The sequence below is a fragment of the Trachypithecus francoisi genome, unplaced genomic scaffold, assembly GCF_009764315.1.
Source record: "Trachypithecus francoisi isolate TF-2019V2 unplaced genomic scaffold, Tfra_2.0 Lachesis_group10, whole genome shotgun sequence".
In the NCBI taxonomy this organism is placed as follows: Eukaryota; Metazoa; Chordata; class Mammalia; order Primates; family Cercopithecidae; genus Trachypithecus; species Trachypithecus francoisi.
In genome coordinates, this window is record NW_022681455.1 from 69,123,060 (window position 1) to 69,142,855 (window position 19,796).

The 19,796-nt window shown below is 34.7% G+C and overlaps 1 protein-coding gene across 25 annotated transcripts in view; it reads left to right on the plus strand.

Annotated features, from left to right (window-relative positions):
- The window catches only part of RIMS1 (regulating synaptic membrane exocytosis 1), a 519,140-nt gene that overhangs the window by 197,642 nt on the left and 301,702 nt on the right, over positions 1 to 19,796 (plus strand). For all 25 annotated transcript variants that reach the window (XM_033217614.1, XM_033217607.1, XM_033217624.1 and 22 more), the window contains exons 2-3: positions 13,702 to 13,915; positions 16,765 to 16,776. In XM_033217614.1, coding sequence (XP_033073505.1) covers positions 13,702 to 13,915; positions 16,765 to 16,776 — 226 coding nt within the window. The remainder of the gene's footprint in view (positions 1 to 13,701; positions 13,916 to 16,764; positions 16,777 to 19,796) is intronic.

Consider the following 19,796-nt stretch of genomic DNA (forward strand, 5'->3'; position numbering starts at 1 on the left):
AACACATGCCTGAACATAGTTTATCATCTAAAAGAAGAAAAGGCAACAAAATGTGGTTAGCTCACTAATAGGAAGGATACATTTGATGTTTGTAAATTTATCAGACATTAAACATGAAAAGGAAAACAAGTCTTTCACATTAAAATTTTTCTGTATATCATTCATTCACCAAGTATTTCAGAACATTGGAAATATTTGTGATTCAGGCAATTTACATTTTTCAGTGCAGTGATAATACTAATGATAATATTCTTTTTATAAATATCAGATTTTTAGAATCTCCTTTCTTTTTTTTTTTTGTTTGTTGTGAATCAGCAATGACCATAAAAATGCCAAAAAAATTTTCAGACAAAATTACACGTGTTCCACCAGTGGTTGTATCTTCTGGAGTTTCCACAAAACAGATTTTACTTGTGGGTTCATTTTTCACTCTGACTTCCATCTTACAAGATGACCTTTTTTCCCCTCACTAGTGGTCTATTGATAGATCATCCAAGCCACTCATACTAATCCCCATCTGCCAGGAAATCCTGCCAGTCATCACTGCCTCCCAAAGTTATCAGCTAAGTGTACTCAGAAACTTAAAAGCAAAGTACTCTGTTTCCCTCATGTATTATCTATGTCTACGTATAATAATAATAGCTAATATTTATTGAGCTTTTACCACAAGCTAGACACGGTGCTAAGCACTTTACATTGATTATCTCAATTAACCCTCCCAACAATCTTATAAAGTTGCTATTATTATCACCAGTTCATAAATGAGGAGACTGAGGAACAGAGTTTAAATAACTTCTTCATGGTCATGAAGCTAGGAAGTAGAACTAGATTTGATCCTGACCATGCCAGGCTCACACTTATGCCTGAACTATTATATTTAATTCCTTCCAAAAAGTGTCCCGTTGTATAATGTCATTGGGTTGGTTTTTTCCCTCCTTGTAGTAACATAACAAAGCAATTCTGGTGAAGATAGTCAACAATACAGCAAAGGCAATGTTTACAGTGTGTTGTGCATTACAGAAGATGCAAGCATGAATTGGTTACCTAACACTTTGGTTTGCTCATATGTGCAGACACCACTGTCTTCTAAATTGCCAACACATGGCATTTGCTCTTTATGCATTAGGTAGGTTGGCATGATCATGTGACACATTCTGGAAAAGTTTGCATGGAGTATGATTAGACCTATTTAATATCAGTTGATTACATACTGTTATATAGATAATCCCAATATTACCTATTAAGATTATTTCCTTAAAACTTACCTTCATTCCTTTTAAAAATTATATTCCTAATTCATATCCTACTTTATGATTTCTCATAATTTTACTTGATTTTCTTCTCTTGAGTTGTACTGTGAATGAGATAACTTGTTTGCCAAAATATTAAAATGACCCTTTCTTGAACCAGGTTTTCAGTTTCAGACCTCTGATATATCTCTAATATTAGAAAGCAGTAATATTGTTCCATAATATCTAGAAACAGTGTTTCTAGGACCTAGCATATGAACCTCCCACACATGCAGCACCTCACAGCATTCAGGAACACAGTGAAAGTATTTATTGGGAGATGGAGTGCAGCAGAAAACTTAAATCTATGCTAGTGGGCCTCCATGTCCTCAGATGTCTTCATTTAATGCTTACTCAGGAGTGGCCTCCTATGGTAAATTGAAAATGGAATTAAAAATAAATGCTTGACTGAAGTAATAGACTATACAACACAAATAGCTAATCATCAGTTATGCTCTTATTTTTCGTAAGTGTCATCTCTCAGTGCTTTCAGAACACTGTGGGATGCTGATTGGATGAACTTCATTTTTAACAATGCTAATGGAGGACCGTAAAAACTACCAACAATAGAAAAATATACAAAAACCCTTAATATATAATATTTTAAAAGGTTATGTAGAATGATAGTCCTCCACAAAAGAGCAGAAGTTGCAACATTTTATAAATTTTTCTTTTGTTCTTTTTCAGCCACCTCTGAAAACACATTTTCCTAGTAACTCAGATCTCCTGCTGATTGTACTAATTTTTTTTAAACACGTAAGATGTTTTAAAAAGTAGTTTAAATAACTATGACAGAATTGAACGCAAAAATAAAAAGCTTTAGTGCCATCTGCTGGATATTTGCAATAAGAAAAAAGTATACTCATTTTAAACTAAAGACCAAACATGTTTTTAAGATACAAACTGATAATTTGTTGAACTGTAGTAATTTTCAAAAATTACTCAATAACATCTGGGGTAAATTTCTGAATTACTGAGGTATTTAGAATATTGCCTCTGAAGTAACCTATGTTTAAGCCTGTGTACAAAACACTATGATGCTTTTTAAAACTCACAGATGTGCACATTTCTTTGAGTCATAAAATTGTAAGTTTTAAACAATGATGATGATCAGGTTAAATATGTGTATATACCATAATATTAAATTATTCAGCATATTTCCAGAGGGGTAGTGCCCCAGATTTAGAATTTATGCTTAAAATTTCATTGGGATGATTATTTTTATGAAGTGAGATGACAGATCTGTGAAAAAATTGCCTTCATCTTCAAGTTTATTCTTAATGTTTGCAGTCTCTGCCACATGGTGGTCTCTGGATAATTTGCACCAGAACTACTAAAAAAGCTTCTTCCTGGAATTTATCCCAAACCTACTGAATCAGAAGCTCTGTAGGTTTGTCTAAAAATTTGCATTTTAACAAGCCCTTTAGATAATTCTGATGCATATTAAGTTTGAGGATACCAAGGAAACCCCTCTTACAAAGCAATAACTTTCCATTCCTTTAGCCATAATTAAAATTAGCATTCTGAAAATAGAATGGTGTAGTGGAAAGTTTGAAATAGAGGACCTAATTATCACCAACCATTTTACTAGCCTTATGTAAGGCACATAAAGAATGTCCCTAAATGTTCCCATTTATAAAATGAGGAAATTGTACCCTCTAATCTTCAGAGTTTCTCCTGTGTCTGTATTTTCCCAAATATTTTCATTTTACACTGGGTTTTGGAATCCTTCCTTTATCTTGTCTCACTCTAAGAAAAGTGTTTAAACGATGTCATAATTATGAACCCCAAGTCCTGGCAAAGAAGAAAACCGTGGTTTTAAGCTTGTACCACTAGATTTCTTAAATTTCAGCAGTGATTCACAAAAAGAGTTGAAGCAGACAACAAAGGCAAATGGTAGAATAATACATAGTTCTTCCAAAAGAGAGCCTGTATGCGCATATCTAGAATAGCATATTATATCCTTACAGCTGGTGTTAAGTGAAAAATTCACCTAAGTAAATTTATATTAGTAAAGTATTGATAAGTTTTGATGATACTTGGTAAGGGTTCAAGCTATGAAAGGAAGTTCAAAGCTGAAGGAAAAATACACTGCTGTAAAAGCGATTTCATCTGAGTTACATACGTTTGCAATTGCAATTGCTTCCTTTTGCAGGATACTATGCATATGCCTGACACCTGTAAACAACTTGTATTTATAATAATAATATCAGGTAATAAAATAATTGAAACTCAAGTCCTTCTTATGCTACTTTCTTTGTACTCCCGGAGCTTTAAGGAGTGTGGGTTGTGCAACAGACCTCAAAATATGTTTGTTGAATTGACGTTTGGAAGATTCTACTGTGTTTGACAAATAGCTAGAAAGTTTAATTTTATTGTAGTGTAAGATGTATGAGAAAATGTATGTGAGAGATCCTAATAGATAAGAAAGTGGGGGCCTTGTACCACAGGATGAGAAATTGAACTACCTCAGAGATGATATTTAATCAGTAGATTGACATGATTGGTTCCGTTTATTAGGAAGATCATTCAGGCAGTATGAAAGATGCACTAGAATGACGGAATCCATCGGCAGGAAGCCTAGTTAGAAAGCTAATGAAATAATCCGAGCTAAGAATAATGAGGGCCTTCATTCACAGGGGATAGATTTGTGCTGTTCATTAAATCACTACGGAAAGAAGGAGGTTTTTTGTTTGTTAGATTGTATATGTACCTTGTATCTCAGTCCAAGTTTTACATTGATTTACTGTCCCTGCAGCTTTTTAACCACATAAAATGAACTAGACAGACACGCGTACATATATCCACAAAGTTTGCAGAAAAAAAATGGGATTAAAAATTTAAAAATTACAAACTTTTTTTCTCAACATTAGATCTATGAAGTTCAAGACACTTTTATAAACCTTGATACCAGCCATTTAGTTTATCCTTAAAGAACTGAGAGTCCTGGGGATTTTACCATGCCAATGCAGTCTTTTTTACAACATTAACTGAAGAAAAATGAGTGCCCTTCACAGACATTTTAAGATTAGGAAACAGAAGGAAATTAGAAGAATTCAATTTAGGACTGTAAGGTAGATGCCTAATGATTGCCTATCAAAACTCTGGCAGAATTGCCCTTGTTTGATGAGAGGAATGAGCAAGAACATTGTCATGGTGGAGAAGGACTCTCAGATGGCCCTTCCCTGGGACTTTTTCTACTAAAGATTGGCTAACTTTATCAAAACACTGTCATAATAAGCAGATGTCATCATTCCTTGGCCCCCCAGAAAGTGAGCAAGCAAAATGGCTTGAGCATCCCAAGAAACTGTTGCTATGACATTTGCTTTTGACTGGTCTGCTTTTACTTTGACTGGACCACTTCCACCTGTTGAAGGCCATTCTTTTGATTGTGCTTTGTTTTCAGGATCATACTGGTAAAGCCATGTTTCATCTACTGTTAGAATTCTTCAAATAAATGCTTTAGCATATTTATCCTGTTTTAAAATTTCCATTGAAAGCTCTGCTCTTCTCTGCAGCTGATCTGGGTGCAATGGTTTTGGCACCCATCAAATGGAAAGTTTGGTCAACTTTAATTTTCCAGTCAAAAATGTGTAAGCTGAACCAGTTGAGATGTCTATGGTGCTGATGGTGCTGGCTACTATTTCTGCTGTTAATTGCCAGTACCCTTCAATTAGGGTATGAACAAAATGATTTTTTTCCTCACAAATTGATGTCTGTGGTCTGCTACTGCAGGCTTCATCTTCAGCATCATCTCATTCCTTCTAAAAATGAGTTATCCATTTGTAAACTGATGATTTATTTGGAACATTGTCCCATAAATTTCTCATAAAGCATCAGTGATTTCACCATTCTTCTGCCCAAACTTCACTTGAATTAATTTTTATTTATTTTATTTTATTTTGTTTTATTTTATTTTATTTTTTTTTTGAGATGGAGCCTCACTCTTGTCCCCCAGGCTGGAGTGAAATGGCACTATCTTGGCTCACTGCAACCTTTGCCTCCCAGGTTCAAGTGATTCTCCTGCCTCAGCCTTCTGAGTCGCTGGGACTACAGGCACCTGCCACCATACCCGGCTGATTTTTTGTAATTTTTAGTAGAGATGGTGTTTCACCATGTTGGCCAGGCTCCAGGCTGGTCTCGAACTCCTGACCTCGGGTGATCCACCTGCCTCGGCCTCCCAAAGTGCTGGGATTACAGACGTGAGCCACCGTGCCCAGTCACTTGAAATTTCATGTTTGTTCTTGCTTCAATTTTAGAGGAATTCGTGTTGCTCTCATAGGAGCTCTTTTCAAACTTATGTTTTATCCTTCTTAGTGCCTTGAACTATTAATAGATACTTTTCAGACATGTTATAACAAGTTAGTACAAGTTCATTTTGGTACAAGAAACTTTTGGAATCTATACATAGCTTTTTAGTAATACTCATTTTCTATGAACTTTTTGAAGACCCCTCATATAAGTTATTTGCTTGGGGAACTGAATCTATTTTTTAAAATTTCCCAGTGGTGGCGAAATGCTTTCCATAGTAATGTGTACTTAGTGTATGATGAAGAAAAACAGAGGGAGGGAGAGGGGAGAAAAGAGAGGGAAGGAGAGGTGAGGGGGGCAGAAGGAAAGGAGGGAAGGAGAGTGAGGGGAGAGAGATAAAATGGAAAATGAATGGGAAAGGGAGATCTTAGATATTGTTCACCCATGGTACAGTGAAAGGCATTAAGCAATTTGACATAGATTAGAGGTTTGTAGCTGAAGTGGAAGACTGACCCTCACAATATATATTTCAAAATCATTTTAGGAAGTCTTATGAAAAAACTAGAAATCTGAAACTGAATTACATAGACTCTCCTGCAGGTAGAATCCCTGATGTAATTTAGGTTCCATCAGTCGAATGTGCTTGCATGAGATTTGAATGGAAACTGAATTAGATGCAGAGCCGTAACAACATACTGGGCATGATATTCCTGGGATCTCCTGATGTGGCCCTGGTGGTGGCTTCTAGATCAGAATACCTTAGCAGAGGTGGTAGGACAGTAGCACCAGCCATTTGGACAGTGGCTTTCTGATTTCTGCAGCTTTCTGATTGAGCAGCTTTGGTATTTTTGTTTTGTTTTGTTTTTTGTATTCGACAGGGTCTCACCCTGTCACCCAGGCTGGAGTGCAATGGCATGATCATGGCTCACTGTAGCCTCGACCTCTGAGGCTGAAACAATCCTCCCACGTCAGCCTCCTAAGTAGCTGGGTCTACAGACATGCACCACCATGCCTGCCTAATATATTTTTAAATTTTTTAAATAGAGATTGGGTCTAGCTTTGTTGTCCAAGCATTTCTCAAATTCCTAGGCTCAAGTGATTCTCCCTCCTTGGCCTCTCAAAGTGCTGGAATTACAGGCATGTGCCACTGTGCTTGGCCTGATGGTGGAACTTTGAGTAGCTAGCTTGTGATCTTGTTTTGAAGGGCATTCCAAGAGACCAATCCAAGACACCACAACCATCCCTCTTCCAACTGTTTTGTAGCAGAAAACCCCATTATTTAACATTTTGGTCAAAAAAGACTGTGCTGTTTGTTATTTTCTACTCAACTCTGACACAAGAAGCCACTATTTGCAACCATCATTAAAAAAAAATAGTGACCCTTGAAATTTTATGAAATTTTACAGCTCCTCTATTATGGAGTGAAATCAAAAAGGCAGTTTCACTAAAAGGGGGACAGTTGTGTTGTCGGGACAAGAAAGAGTTTTTTAACTGTACAACTATATGACTTACTGTCCTTCTTTGACACTGGTACATGCTGTCATAAACTGCTAATTTATATTTATGTATAACTTACTTTCTAAATCGATTATTCATGTGAATTTATGTTCAACAGTATAGTGTGATGTCAAAATGTGTATAAGCAAGCCTCCAACCTACTAGACTAGAAAAACATTGAATTTCAGACATTATTAGGGCTCCCTCTTGGACAACCCCATGTTTTTTGGAGTTTCTTAATCAGGCCGTCATTCTCAGAACAACTCTCCTGCCTTTAATATCCATGCTACTAACTTCATAAGGCCTTGGTGGTGCCCATGTGCTAAGGCTGACGAAGGGAACACATGATGGATGGTACTGATCTGTTTTCTGTGCCAAGGGTGACAAGGGATACAGAGGCCATGCTTATTGTTTTCAGCACCCATGCCCTTCCGCCATTGTATACACATCCTAAAGCAATCCTCCATTTGGGAGTACTGCATGCAAACTATCCTGGTCTCTGCCCTGCTTTTATCTCAGAGAAAGCCCTCACCTGCTCTCAGAACCTGCCACTTGGAGTTTTAAAACTTTAAAATGATAGCTTCCATCCTTTCCTCCTCTGGAAAAATCCAGTTCTATTTGCCTAGACCTCATAAAAGAAAGCCAGGAAGAAAGATAGAAGTTTCTCTAGATTCTCATTTCTTTGGGAATGGGAGAAGAAAAAATTCAAAACAGAAAAATGTGAATTGCTGCGCTAATTAGAAAGATTTCTCTACATTCCACTATTACCATTTACTTGTTCAACAAATATTTATTAATTTGTACAAATGTCATCAATAATTGCTAGTTTAAATTATTTATTTTTCATTGATTGCATGATATTTAGCTTTTGAGACATTTACAGAATGGTATTTAGTTTTTTAGGCATTCATCTTTGTTTCTTTCAAAATATATACTATTAATCACCCAAACAACTTGTTTATAAATTGAATTTTAGAGTTTCTTGAATTGAATGTACAATTATTAAAATAATGCAACAATTATTATATAGTAAAACAATGAAAAAAATCATATCCTGGGAGAAAGTTTCAATATCACTGCTTTTCTTTTGATAGCATTGTGTATTTTATAATACTCTCCATTTTCCATATGGATAATTTAAATCTGTGATTTGCGATTATATATTTTGTCAACCTCACTAGGCAATAAGAATATATTGTTAACTCTAAAATTGAAGTGTACAAATAAATTTCACAAAAAGCTTTTACATTTGCAGTCCCACATTTACTGTAAGACCATATAATAAAATATGTATTTCCATTTATTATTCATAATAGAACACTGTCACAAATTTGATATAGATTAAAGCATTAAAACATCAGATACAAAAAATAAATATGCTGTTTATGGTTTCACTACCAGTATCTTGCTTCCAAAGGCATATTTTATTATGAGGACAGCATCTTGACAGCATGAGATATCAGCGTAACGTAAGGGGAATATGAATTGAGAAAAGGGCATTAAGGTTGTATTTTAAGAGAACAATTTAATAGAGTAGTGCAGGTTATGGAGTAGGTAGATTTTAAGGACGTGGGAGTGAGGAATTCCCTCCCTCCCTCCCTTCCTCCCTCCCTTCCTCCCTCCCTTCCTTCCTCCCTTCCTTCCTTCTTTCTTTGCTTCCTTCCTTCCTTCCATAGTGTCTGCAGGTAAAATAAGGAGCATCCCAGGAAATAAGTTGGAGAAGTTGACGGGGACCTAAGTTGGGCTTTTTCTTCCGGAGCAGAATAAGGGAATCTTATCTGTAAGTAAAGGAAAAAACCCAGAAAGAAAAAATATTTGAATATTAAGAGAGTTATAGGCTGAGAAAAAGCAAGCTCTTTCTTCTCTCATTATACTCCCTACTGGGATGTCTATACCAGTAGTTTAAACAAGGAGTGCTGCTGAAATGAAAAAGGAATTTCTAAATTTCTAAAGCACATGAGAGGAAGGCATAGATGGGTAAAGTTCACCAAGGACCAGCATTCAGAAGGATGTGATTCCTCGTAGAGTTTGGAGTGATGACTGTGTGAATGGCCTCATGAGCTTTGGGAGGAAGCACTTGGTGAAAAGCTGCCCCAGGTCACTTAGGTATGTCCCTCTGGGAGAAGAACACTGTCCCCTGGTGGCTGTCTTCCTTAGGACCTACTCCAAGATCCCCCATGGAGAAAGTGAGAAGCTAGAGATCTCACTGTCATACCTTAGTGGAGAAGTCTCATCCAACCAGCTTATTTGCCATGACCAACTAGAAAAGGAACAGTTGCTGCCTACCCACCTGTCACAGCCAGGAGACCTTCAATTCTATGTAGCCCTGATTTGTTATTCAATGCTATTCGATAAGCTAGAAATGAATCTTTTTCTTTCTAATATTAAATTGTCCATACATACAAAACAGTATTATAAAACATATATGTAAGGTATAAACAAAAAGTAAAACCTACATCATGTAACTCCTCCTCCACCAGCTTAAGAAATAAAACGATTTTAAGGCCGGGCGCGGTGGCTCAAGCCTGTAATCCCAGCACTTTGGGAGGCCGAGACGGGCGGATCACGAGGTCAGGAGATCGAGACCATCCTGGCTAACATGGTGAAACCCCGTCTCTACTAAAAAATACAAAAAACTAGCCGGGCGACATGGCGGGCGCCTGTAGTCCCAGCTGCTTGGGAGGCTGAGGCAGGAGAATGGCGTAAACCCAGGAGGCGGAGCTTGCAGTGAGCTGAGACCCGCCACTGCACTCCAGCCTGGGCGGCAGAGCGAGACTCCGTCTCAAAAAAAAAAAAAAAAAAAAAAAAAAAAAAAAAAAAAGAAATAAAACGATTTTAGTACTTTTGAAGCCTAGAGTTGGGAAAAGTTTAGATATGTGTTAAGCATATATATATATATATGTGTGTGTGTGTGTATATATATATAAAAGCATGTGTATGTATACTATATACATATACACACACACAGAGAACTCAAGATTAACAAGTGAGTTTAATCTACTGTATAGATAAACATATGTTATATGCAATTAAGCTTATAATTGTCATGTAAAAAATAAAATGAATACTTTTTAATAGAAGTTTACACTCTGTAGTAATGCTTTTAAATTTAAGTTCTATACCAGTTTTTGTTTGTTTGCTTTTCTGTTTGTTTTTCTTAATAATTCCCTGGGATCTCTTTTTTCTATCCTTTTATTTCAAACATTCTGTGCCTTTATGTTTTGGGTATATCGCTTCAGAACTTCATTTAGTTGGATTTTTAAAATCTAATGTGATGATCTTTGTCTTTTGATGATGCTTCTTGTAATGTATAACACTTGTGATTCCTCATGTGTTAGATTTTTTTTTACCATCTCATACTGTCATAATTAATTGTTCTGCTTTGTTTATGTTTATGTATTTATTTATTTTAATTCTTATCTTCTTTGGGTTGACTTTTTTCTCATTCCATATTTTGTCCGCTACTGGTTTAGATAACATGCATTCTATTTCAATTATTTTTGGTGAATACCTAACTAAAATTTTATTTTCAATCACTTGTACAAGAGTTAAAACTGAAGTTCTTGGTCACAAAACCTCAGTACACGTTTGTAGGCATCTGCTTCAGAGATATGTTACTTTTCTGAATTACTACTTCTCTTTCATTTTTGTCCTTTGAGAATTTTGCGTTCTTTCTCTCCAGCTCAAATGTACATTAAAAGTTATATTTTAAAATATTACACCCAGAATTTTCAATGTTTTGTGAAGTAGGGTGTATTAGGATATTTTGTCCTCAATATGAACTTGTTTGTAAATTGTATGTTTTTTTTCCTCAAAACAGACTAAGAAAAATAATACGTATATGTATACATTTTTCATTCAGCAAATATGAGTGTGTACTGGCTGCTACTAAGGAACTATATGTCTGAACTGTTTGCTAAACTGTGGATTTCTAATATTGTGTACTGTTTGATAGAAGAGAGGTGTTAAGTACAGAAATAGCAATAAAACATAGTAAAAATATTAAATGGTCTATAAGTGACCCAGATGAAATGCTATGAGATTGTAATAGCGTAAGGTTTTCTCTCAGTGGTCAGTGCCCTGCATGTATACATTGTACAAAGATTTCCTGAAACAAGTTCCCTTTTGATTGGGTCATATAAAATTCCTTTATGTTTGAATTTAAAAACACACAGAGGCTTTGGTTTTCAAGCCATTATATCTTAGCATAAAGCACATACTAATCTGGAATTGACAAACTGCTCTATGGGCAAAACCTGGACTACTATCTATTTTTGTAAATAAAGTTTCACTGGAGCATATTTACATTCATTCATTTACATACTATCTGTGGCTACTTTCCTGCTACAGCAGAAATGAGCAGTTGCAAAAGAAACTACGTGACCCTCAAAGTCTAAAATATTTACAATCTGCCTTTTTTTCCGAAAAGTTTGCCAACACCCGTACTCCATCATGTTCTATATTTCAGAATAAGTTTATAGGGAAACTTTCCTTAGCCTAGTTTTCGCCTTCTCATTTATATTTACTTAAATAGATTTGATTTGGTAGTTCTCACAATAAATATTTATTTATGTACTCCGTCTATGCTTAGAGTTTCCTTGGTTAGAAATATTTCCTTGCTCCCATTCCTTAGTTATTATTATTATTATTATTATTATTATTTTAATTTTTTTAAATTTTTTTGATGGAGTCTTGCTCTGTCGCCCAGGCTGGAGCGCAGTGGCACGATCTCGGCTCACTGCAAGCTCAACCTCCCAGGTTCACGCCATTCTCCTGCCTCAGCCTCCCGAGAGTAGCTGGGACTACAGGCGCCCGCCACCACGCCCAGCTAAATTTTGTATTTTTAGTAGAGATGGGGTTTCACCATGTTAGTCAGGATGGTCTCAATCTCCTGACCTCGTGATCCGCCCGCCTCAGCCTCCCAAAGTGCTGGGATTACAGACATAAGCCACTGCGTCCGGCCCTTCCTTAAAACTATTTTCTTTAGTGGAAGAAGTAAGATTGTCAGTGCAATTTTGCATGATAACTTTTGAAATAACAAATGCCCACACTTGTTTTCTACTAACTTGACCCTAGTTTTTATACTTAAAATATAAAAACATCAACATATCAAATAACTCTTCAGTAAATTGACCAGGTATTCTTGCATTCATTAAATGAAATAACACATATATTCCTTTATAGAGTGAAATTAGCTGGCCTTTAAATTGGGAAATATTTCAGATCCTAAACTACACTGTTATGTGCTGGTGCTTGTATGTTTGCTTTAATTATTGGAATTAAATAGAAAAGGTGTCAGCTGGCAAAGCTGCAAAGAGATTTGAGAATGTTTAAAGTAATCACAGAAGTTCTGCTTAAGAATTATTAAGGTTAAAAAGAAAATATAATGAAGTCTCAATACCTCAAACACTGCAGTACCTGGACCTAACTTATTTGATTCCATTTCCAGGGAGTATCAGTTCCTCATAGTTATCTTAGATTGAGAACATCAGACTAACTGCCTGAATTAACAAAAGCATCTGTGTGCTCTGTGTTCTAGGGAATACTCAAATCCGGAAAACTAGCTCAGATACCCAGATGAATTTGAGCAGGAGTCCCTCTTTTGGCGAAATAGCCAATAACTATTGGCTAGGCTCAGGACAACTCTCAGTTCTCAATTTCAAAACCAAGACATCCTTCCACTGGGGGATTCACTGGATGTTCTTGTGTTCTATTCAGAACAGCAAACAGTTCTATTTATAGAGATTTAAGATTAGAATTTGAACTGATGGTGATGGGAGGAGACTTTAATCACATTAAATGTGAACATTCCAATGGGGAGTTTCCCTAGACAACTTTAGCTGTCCCCACAGATAGTAGTTAATCAGAAGTGGTTGCTAGGAAGCTTCATACATATTACCTGGTTAAAATAATGAAAAATTGGACTATGTAAAAATCTGCATGTCTACAAGGTAAGATTTAGAACTTTTAGTGTGAACTGGAAGAACTAGGAACTCAAATATGATGCAAAAGCTAACATTCTGTGTAATGTATTAAATTAGATACTTGATGCCAAATAGGTAAGTAGCCTCCAGGAATGGGGGCAAAGAAATCTATTTTGTAGAAGATAGATTGCCCAGCAACATAGTCTAAAACAATATTTTTCAAAGTATGCATCATGTTCAAATACTGCGTCATGGAATCAATTCACTGAGACAAACTTATTTTTGAATTATATTCAGTATTAAAGTTAGAATAGGATAGAAAATATTGGAGTACATCATATGTATTTAGGCTAAATATTTTGTGTAATTTTTGTTTCAGTTATATGCACACATGCCTGTAGTTGTAAAGTGTTGAGCTCTCAGTTGAAATATTTTGAAAAATCTGAAAGAAACAGAGGCAGGGAATAGATACACAAATTTCACTGCTGGAGATAAACAGTGCTTATGTAGATTCTACATACACATAGTTCAGTGCTAATGAGCAAAACTGGGATTACGGAATCATGCTAATATATATCCTACCTTTGGAGGTAAGGTTAGTGGGGAAAATAGCTTTGTATGTTTTGCTTTAGTTCAAATAGCTATGCTTCCTTTTTGTTAGGAAAAATTCCTTGTTTTGTTTGTTCTGGTTTTGTCTTCCACCATTTACTTAGTTTGCTACCATTTTCTCTTTTGCCTAGGAGATTGCATCAACAGTTTGAAAGCTATAAGGAACAAGTGAGAAAAATAGGGGAAGAAGCACGGCGTTACCAGGGCGAGCACAAAGACGATGCTCCAACTTGTGGAATCTGTCATAAAACAAAGTTTGCTGATGGGTGCGGTCATCTCTGCTCCTATTGTCGCACTAAGTTCTGTGCACGCTGCGGAGGCCGCGTGTCTCTACGGTCAAACAACGTGAGTATTCCATGAACATAAGGGGCGTTGTGAATGTGGATAAAAACTATTGTGCCTTCCAAACATGAGAACACATGCATCTTAGAAAGCAGACATGTGCATAAACATACACATTAAAATGAACCTCCCTCATTTTGTTCATGTCCTTAATAAGGTAGTGGAATACTGATGAAAATAATTCCTAAAAAGAACTTACTTTGTCTGTGTTTCTTAACAAATGATTCCAATTCAAAACCAACAGATTACCTGTGAGAATGCATTTAGTTTTTGAAAAATGAAGTTAATGTGGATTTAATGTTATCATGAATTATAAAACTCTTGAAAGTTATAACCAATTCTTTTTAAAAAGTTAATTACTTTTGATTTCTGTAACATTAGTGTTCAGATTGAATGCACGTAAAATGCAAAATAACTGGATGTCATATATTAAGCAATGATTAGCGTCTATGAGAGTAAATTCAGATTTACTGACATGTTAAAGAAATATAGCATCAAGCTTATCTCATGGAAATTATTTAGATATTTAAAGACTATTGAGATTTGCACTTCTCGTTTTCTTCTCTATAAGATATATTCTCACCTGATGATGTTTCCTTATTTGGCTTAAAAAAGAGCTACTCCTCTTATACCAGTACTTTAAATAAATGTACTTTTTGAAGCATTAAGATGCTAATATGGTAGGAACCAATATTATTATTTATGAAATACTAGAATAATTCTAATAAATATTTAGTTTAGAATATATTTTAATGGTATACTTTATCATATTCTCTAAAATAGTACAGTGTAATTATTTATAGGGAAATCTGAGTTTTCCTTAATAGAGATCTGCAGCTTAATGTAGAACAGTTACAAGTATGTAGCTAATGAATTCCCAGTGTTTCTGTAAAGAATTTGTCATATTATCTAATTATTAATAGATTATAATATAATACAAGGTCATGTTTAAAAATAACATGAAATCTTTAAGCCCTCTTGATATTTCTCTAATTTGCACATTACAGTTAAAGTTAAAACAAACCTCCCAATAAACATTATATTCTTTAGTAGTCTGGTTGAGTTATAAGTCAGATATTCTAAAATTTATTCCAGTGGACTTAAGACACTGAGTATGATCTATCTATCTATCTATCTATCTATCTATCTATCTATCTATATCTATATCTATCTATATATATATTTTTCCCCTTGAGACAGAGTCTTGCTCTGTCACCCAGGCTGGAGTACAGTGGTACTCGGCTCACTGTAAACTCCACCTCCCGGATTCAAGTGATTCTCCCACCTCAGCCTCCCGAGTAGCTGGGATTACAGATGCCTGCCACCACACCTGGCTAATTTTTGTATTTTTAGTAGACACAGAGTTTCACCATGTTGACCAGGCTGGTTTCGAACTCCTGACCTCAGGTGATGCGCCTGTCTCGGCCCCCCAAAGGGCTGGGATTACAGGTGTGAGCCATTGTGCCTGGCTGATCGATATATCTTATACTTTAAGATGAGACTGTTACTATCTCTGTGGCTTTAGGAAGATAATGAACTTCTCTGAACAATTTCTTTACTATGAAAAGTAGATAGTAATATTTACCTTGTATGGTTGTTATGAAATTTTAATAAAAATAATTAAACTCTAGATCTTTATGATATGTATATTTAATCTTTCTTTAGGGTCCCATTCTTATGACTGCATAAGTTTTATTTTCCTCTCCTAATAGTGATTTGTTATAAGCCATCCTCATATGCCACCTTACAGGCTGTCTAAAATAAGCTTAGGTAGTAAGATTGTATCTGGCACATAGAAAGTATGTAAGATCTATTTGTTAACTTCCCCTTCTATAGTGCTCTTTAATACACTATTTTGAAATACATTCTTTCAGGTAAAACTTGGAGGCAACATCAGAATATTTAAAAACCCATGTGGTAAGGACACTGTTCAGTCTGAAAAGATGCTGGCAGTGAACAATGAGGTGCAGATCAGCTGAGTGCTAGTGCTGGCTAAGCACCCACAACTCTTAAATGCTTTTAACTTCCCATTATAAGTTGAGACAAGTCAATAGCAACACAGTTAATGATTGATATATTAAAGTCATCGGGTCTTAAAAAGGAGAGGGTGTTTAAAGAAAATTGAGCTAGGAGGTACTTACGCTTTGGAGAGGACACTCAGGCCTAGTGTAGTTCATCTTTACTAAACCCAACCAATCTTCGAAAAAATATTTAAAGGAACAAAATAAAAGAAAGCACACATCTTAAGATATTTCAGTTGGAACGCAAGACAAAAACATTGTATAAAGTTGTTTTTTTCTATAACATAAATGTTGAAATGTGTAGCACAAATAAATATTGCCGGTGGAATAGTTTATAGTCAAAATGGTTAGCATATTTCTCTTCCCATTTTTGTTTATTATAAACATTTATCATTCTTAGATTTTTCCAAGTTATGACTCTCAATATTTTAACAATAATTTGACAAAATTATTCATACAATTTTATGCATTTTAATAAAATATTTTTCAATAATAGGTAGACTACATGTGGTAGTGAATTAACCTTCTTTATGAAGAATATTTTAAATCTAGATTTACTAATCCAAGTTCTAAAATTTTAGGAAATTATTCTGCCTAACTCATATCTAACGTATAGCAGGACCATTAATATGGGCATTTTCAATGAAGGATTGAACAATGACTAATTTTTAGGGAGAGTAAACGTTTACTTTTCAAAATTGTTGTGCTTTAGTACTTTGAAGAAACACATAATTGTTTTCTTAAAGCCAATTTATTAATACATGGCTCAATTTTGTTTTTCTCTTCTTTTTCTTCTTTCTCTACTCTGCTTCCTTGGATGCTTTCCCAAAGGAGGACAAAGTGGTTAGAATCCGTACTTTCTTTTCTAATATTTGTTCTTGTATTGTTGTGAACTTTATTAAGTGAATGTTGCACCTAGTGTTGTGAATAACTATATTTCACAAAGAAATTATATACTAAGAAGAGCTCATTTCCAGTTCTCATGAAAAAAAATGAACATTTAAGATTATTACAGAGTTTGATATCAATAGATGAAGTCTGGATAGTTTGAGTTCATGATGACAGTGAAATTTTAATATAATTTATATCACAGCAAGCTCATTTATCTGCTTAACTCTGAGTTTTGATGATTATTCCAACTACTTTCAGAAACAATAAATTCTAATGGGCTCTACCTTTTTCAACATGCAAAGGCAGGTGATTTGAAACTTTATTGTGGAAGAACGGAAAGCACTTAGTAGAGGGAATGGATCAAATGCAAGTAAAGAGGCCAAAGTATAATTATTTTTCTATAGAACACAAGTAGCAGAGTTGTCATATTGAACCACATTTTGCCTTTTTCTTCTCTCCTGTGCATATGAATAACTTGTTAGGAGAGTAAAAGGTCACTTTTAACTCTTATCAGCTGTAGAAACCACAGAGGCTGTTTGTGCCTGGGAAGATAGGCTCCAAGTAGGATCTTCAGTCAGCCTTTCCTTGGTATACATACTATACACCTTCATTTGGTGTAAATTACAACTTCCTCACAGCTCATTAATCTACAAATATGAGACTGAGACAATGAGTATTTCAGGTTCAATATATCAACTGAGCTGCCTTTGTTCAAAAATTGTATAGCTTATATGATACAATGCAGTGCCTAATTAGCAAGCATGACATTAAATTGAACATTAATCTGTGTTTTTAAACTTATGCTAGTATATGCTCATCAATTTTTTCTATGAGAAAGAAATAGAGTTGAAAAATTATATAGGGTAATCTATTTTTGCTATTTATTTTTGCCTGTACCACTGATTGTATGTGGGATAATTTTAGGGGATATTATTATAATGCCAATTTTATCAATATTATTACTTTGGATGAGTCCACAGTCGAAACGTGGGTAATTTTAAGTTCCTTTTAAAGAGTAAACGTGTAAGTAAATAATGCTGGCATTTAGGCAGATTTGGTGATGGAATTTAAACTGCTCTCCTGTAGGGCTGGCCAAACTCACTACCCCGTTGACAGCACTTCCCATAATGGTAGGTTATTTGTGCTTGTTATGATTATAGTGTAATGAGAATACAGGTGGGTTTTGTAGACTCAGACTAAAAATAGAGTGGAAAGACCTGTAAAATATAATCACCTTCAATTATTTTCTTCACTTTGGTTAGAATACATATATCTATCACTTTATTTCTAAGTACTCTGTCATAATTTCTTTAAAACCATTTTAGCCTATTGAAGGAGTTCAATGAATGGCCTTTCTAGCCAAGGGAAACTGAAGCCACATTTTGTCTTAGCCATGTTAAAGAGAATAACTGACTATTAAATGAAATATTTCATTGCCAGTTCTTTCCCTATTCCTCTGATCTCTTTTATTTTTTGGAAGAGAAATCATAATTTACATGTGTGTGTGTTGGTATGGGTGGAAAGAGAAGAGAGATAAGGGTGAATAAAACTTTTCTAAAGGTAATCTTCATCTTGATCAATATAATAATAATAAATTCTACTTGATCTGTTAAATTGGTGAAGAGCTGTGATTAAAATAAAGGAGTATGTGATATGAAGTCCTAAGAATAGCTAATTTATAAATATTTCCTTTGTTAAGTCCAGCAAAACTATTGTCATATTTTCCATATCAGCAATATTTTATTTTAAAACTTCATCCTCAGCCTAAATCATGTCTAATAATAACTTGGAAGATTTTGTGTTTACTTGTAAAGAAAATTGCTGTCATAAAGAATGACTTTGTAATGGGCGTATATAATAGTTGATAAAAGAAAATGATGTTGTCAAGTACATACTCTCATTGGCAAAATTATGACTATATTTTTTACTTCATTAAAATCCCTCCTTGAAGCCTAAATATATAGCAATACTGTAAAATTTCCCATAGCCTGTTTAAACTACTTTTATCTTTGTTTTACTATTTGGTGGCAGAGGATTGAATTTAGATAGCTCTCTTGATAATATTTAACACTTTGCTGCTGCTAAGCCAACTGAATTGAATCCTGCAAATTTAATTCCTTTGGGATTTCCCATAAATTTTCATCATTATTTTTTGTAGTAGGGACGATTGGTTGATGACTATAGCAACTAAAATGAACTTGCTATGTTTCTAGTTAATCTATATTTTCAGAAAGAAAGTGTCAGGTTTTATAAGTTAAGATTATTCTACAATAAATGTTAGCATTACTCTGAAAAATAGCACCTTCCTATTTTCTTATTCTTTCAAAATATGAAAGCTGAACATACCTACCTTTTAAGTATCACATATACAAAATAATTTTTATATCAAAGTAATAACAAGGCACTAAATTGACAAAGTTACAATTTTTCAACTAGTTTTTCATAACTATCCATTGATGTTTAAGACATCATACTAAATGATATGTTGGTAAATAAATATGCTTTTATAGAAAGACTTCTAAAAGGTGGGAATTGGCTTGGATGGGACAGGATGTTGGCTTGAATGGTACAGTGCCAACTGAATTTGAAGCTGGCTGTATTATAAGGTGATGATGTCTGTGGGATGGTTGATTCTTAACAGCTTAAAAAACATTACTCTCAAAGACTCAACTCTTTAAATACCAAAGTGATGATTTGTTTTTTCTCTGGCTAGCATTAAAGCAACCAAGAATAATAACCATTTTAAAAATGATTTGCATGATTGCATTAAATATTTATTCTTATTGTGAAAAGTCTTCTCAGAGTTATCCATATTTAGCTCTTGGCATGATGAAGCATATGATTCTAATTTACAACCTTCAATCTTTTGAAAAAGTTATTGTAAGAGTTTGCCTGGACCCACTTTTATGTTTTCTTCTTTTCATCTGGAAGTTTTGATAGATTTCTCTGACAAAAGTTCTCTTTGAAATTCT